This window comes from Lepus europaeus, chromosome 2, assembly GCF_033115175.1.
Source record: "Lepus europaeus isolate LE1 chromosome 2, mLepTim1.pri, whole genome shotgun sequence".
NCBI classification, from domain to species: Eukaryota; Metazoa; Chordata; class Mammalia; order Lagomorpha; family Leporidae; genus Lepus; species Lepus europaeus.
This window is the reverse complement of record NC_084828.1, coordinates 62,544,887-62,548,060: the sequence shown is the minus strand read 5'-3', so window position 1 is coordinate 62,548,060 and position 3,174 is coordinate 62,544,887. Positions and strand designations below refer to the sequence as shown.

The 3,174-nt window shown below is 39.9% G+C and overlaps 1 protein-coding gene across 1 annotated transcript; it reads right to left on the bottom strand.

Moving 5' to 3' along the window:
- Positions 1–1,297: 1,297 nt before the first annotated feature.
- On the bottom strand, positions 1,298–2,278 carry CCDC54 (coiled-coil domain containing 54). The gene has a single exon (XM_062176431.1). The coding sequence runs from the start codon at positions 2,276–2,278 to the stop codon at positions 1,298–1,300; it is 981 nt and encodes a 326-aa protein (XP_062032415.1).
- Between the last annotated feature and the right edge of the window lie 896 nt (positions 2,279–3,174).

Genomic DNA, 3,174 nt, shown 5'->3' with positions numbered 1-3,174 from the left:
TTTTTTAACATTGATTCATTTGAGAAGCAGAGTTACAGACTGAGAGAGAGAGAGACAGAGAGAGAGGTCTTCCATCCTCTGGTTCACTCCCCAAATGGCTGCAATGGCTGGAGCTGTGCCGATCTGAAGCCAGCAGCCAGGAACTTCTTCCAGGTCTCCCATGAGGGTGAATGAACCCAAGGATTTGGACCATTTTTCACTGCTTTCCCAAGCCAAAGCAGAGAGCTGGATTGAAAGAGGAACAGTGGGGACATGAACCAGCGCCCATATGGGATGCCTTCACCACAGGCCAAGGCTTAATCTACTGTGCCACAGCGTCGACCCCTCCTTTTTCTTAAGATTGGGTTGTTCTTTGCTAACTCCCCCCTTTCCAATTACTTGAGAATAATCAAATGTAGTACATTTACCAAGAGTATTTGTGATTTAATAGCATATGGCTCCAAAAAAGTCCTTGGTAGATTTCATTTACTAAATGTTCAAAGTTGCAATATTTTACATCTATTCTGCATGATGTTTAGAAAAATTACTTTGCAGTGACAAACATCTATTACCTATAAGAATGAAACCATCTTTGGATATATGGATTATAAAAAAATGTCTTGACAGATAAGAACTTACAATATTATATTGCTAAGATTGAACATAGCTCACAAATACCTCCTTTGATTTTCCCCTTTCCTGTGTATCAAACCTACAGGACGTGGTATTTGTTTTCTTTCATGAAAGCATTAAAAAAAAAAAAAACACAGAACAATTCTCACTCCTTCCCTCTTATCTAATTGTTTGATAGTGATCAAACAGAAGTGGAAAGAAAAAGCCCATTTTTGGAATTAATAGTTTTCTTTGCAATAACTTGGGCTTTCAATCTTTCATTTTTGTATAGCTAACTTTAGTAGCATTAACATTATCATTTCCACTCTATGCCATTGAAAATGTTGTCAGTTGAGTGTGTCTCTAGTATCACAAATTTTATCTACAAAAGCCACTAAGACAAAATTATGTAGAAAATTGGGGCTACCTGATGTGTCTCACATTTCCCTGGATTTTTTTTTATTCTTTTCCTCTAATTGTTTATGAAATGGACAAAGGATGCATCCTCATGGATTGCCTTTGAGAAGACAAGAACATTTACAGGAAATAGAGGACAGTAGTTGAGTTCCTTAATTTAATGCAGCCTTGCAGATAGTGGGTCCAAAGTGAATAGCTACCATGGAATTCACAGCCCCCACAAAGGTGAGTAAATGCTTGCAGCAACCAGGTCACATTTATTTTGTACCAAGCAAAGCAGAAAATAACTCTACAGTCGAGTTACTTCCTCTTTTGAGGAACCAAAAAGGCAGTAAATATAGTTGACAACAGAGAGACAGATTGCTGTGAAGCTCGCAATAGGTCTGGTGAATGGACACTCTCCTTTGGATATGATCTGTGGTTCCTTGGGAAGGATGGTTGGCCGAGACAGGAGCCACTGGATGAATTCCTCTAACTTGGTAGCACTGAGGAAAAATCTCCATTTTCCACCATGAACAAAAGTCAGCTTGACCCATGTATTAAAGTCTGGGTAAATATAAATATTTGACTTTGCCCTTTTCAAACTTCTTGATGAATTGTGGTGCTTATTTTTTGTCTGAGTTTTAATTTTGGGGGAAATTGTCTTTTTCTCAGAATGCACAATGGGTTCTGGATGATTGGGCACTTTCTCTACTGGAGAGATTTCAGAGCCAGTGGAGGCCGATGTGTTCAGAGCTCTTGTTTGTATGAATTTGTGAAGCAGTTCTATGGTTTCTTTCTCTTTTTCTCCCTCCAGAACCTCTAAACAATGGCTACTGAAGCAAGAATTTTGTTTTTCCAGTTCTGTTATCTTTTTCTTCAAAGTGTCAATGTTTTCTTTCATAGAGAGGATATCTTTAGTTGTCATGCATTGTTGGTCTTCATTAACATTCATGCTAATTTCCAGTTGCTCCATCTGCTTCTTGTAGCGGTCAGTTGTTTCCTGGATTTTTGATATTGAATTGACAACATCAGTCATTTGCTTGAGAAGTTGAATTTGGGCCATTTTAACATCTTGGAGCATTACTGTAAGACTCATTTCTTCACCAGAACTGACATCTTCTTGATCACAATTGTAGGAAGTCATGGTTGGATAGCCAGCAAAAAAATCTGGGTGCTTGATCTTACATTTTTCATAAGCATTTTTAACAGATTGTCTGATCTTGGAGAGATTTGAAGTCCACATCTTCCCTGCAGTAGCTTTTACTCTTCTGGTGTGAAACATGTACATCTTTCATTGTGAAACAAGAGGCAAGATGTTGAGAAATGTGACTAGAATCACAGAAAGAAGAAATGTCAGAATGAAATGGCCTTTCTCTTACTGTTGGCTGGATTTCTTTCCTGGTTACATCATAAAATGCCCTGTAGGGAGCATCAAAGGTAACAGCAGGCACTCTTAGATGGTTCGCTTCATAGAAGGCAGCCCGGCTGGAGGGCTAGGTGAAATAATGGTCAGCAGCACAGAATCCTTCCTATGGTCACCAGTGACCTGATGCTGATGTCATAATAGCTGCTGGCTTACAGCACATTTAACCCTAGGGAGGCAGCTCTCAAGATCTTTGGTCACAGCACTCTTTAACTTCTGAAAATGTCTGGGTATACAGCTCCTTTATATGAATTATTCAATATTATATATTGGAAATTGAAACTAAGAAAGTCAAGATAGCTATTTATTAATTTAAATTCAAAAACTATTGCATATTAACAAAAATTGCATGTTTTTATGAGTCTATTTTCTAAAGAAAAGATGTTAATTAAGTGGCTCATTGTTTTCTGTATCTGTAATTATTTACAATCCATGGGTTAATGAACAACACCTACACTATTATGTTTGCTTCTGCATATTTTTTTTTTTTTTAATTTTTGACAGGCAGAGTGGACAGTGAGAGAGAGACAGAGAGAAAGGTCTTCCTTTTGCCGTTGGTTCACCCTCCAATGGCCGCCACGGTAGGCGTGCTGCGGCGGGCGCACCGCGCTGTTCCGATGGCAGGAGCCAGGTGCTTCTCCTGGTCTCCCATGGGGTGCAGAGCCCAAGCACTTGGGCCATCCTCCACTGCACTCCCTGGCCACAGCAGAGAGCTGGCCTGGAAGGGGGGCAACCGGGACAGAATCCGGCGCCCCGACCGG

Coding starts and splice junctions, on each gene's coding strand:
- CCDC54 (XM_062176431.1), bottom strand. CDS start 2,278: ATGTACATGTTTCACACCAGAAGAGTAAAAGCTACTGCAGGGAAGATG.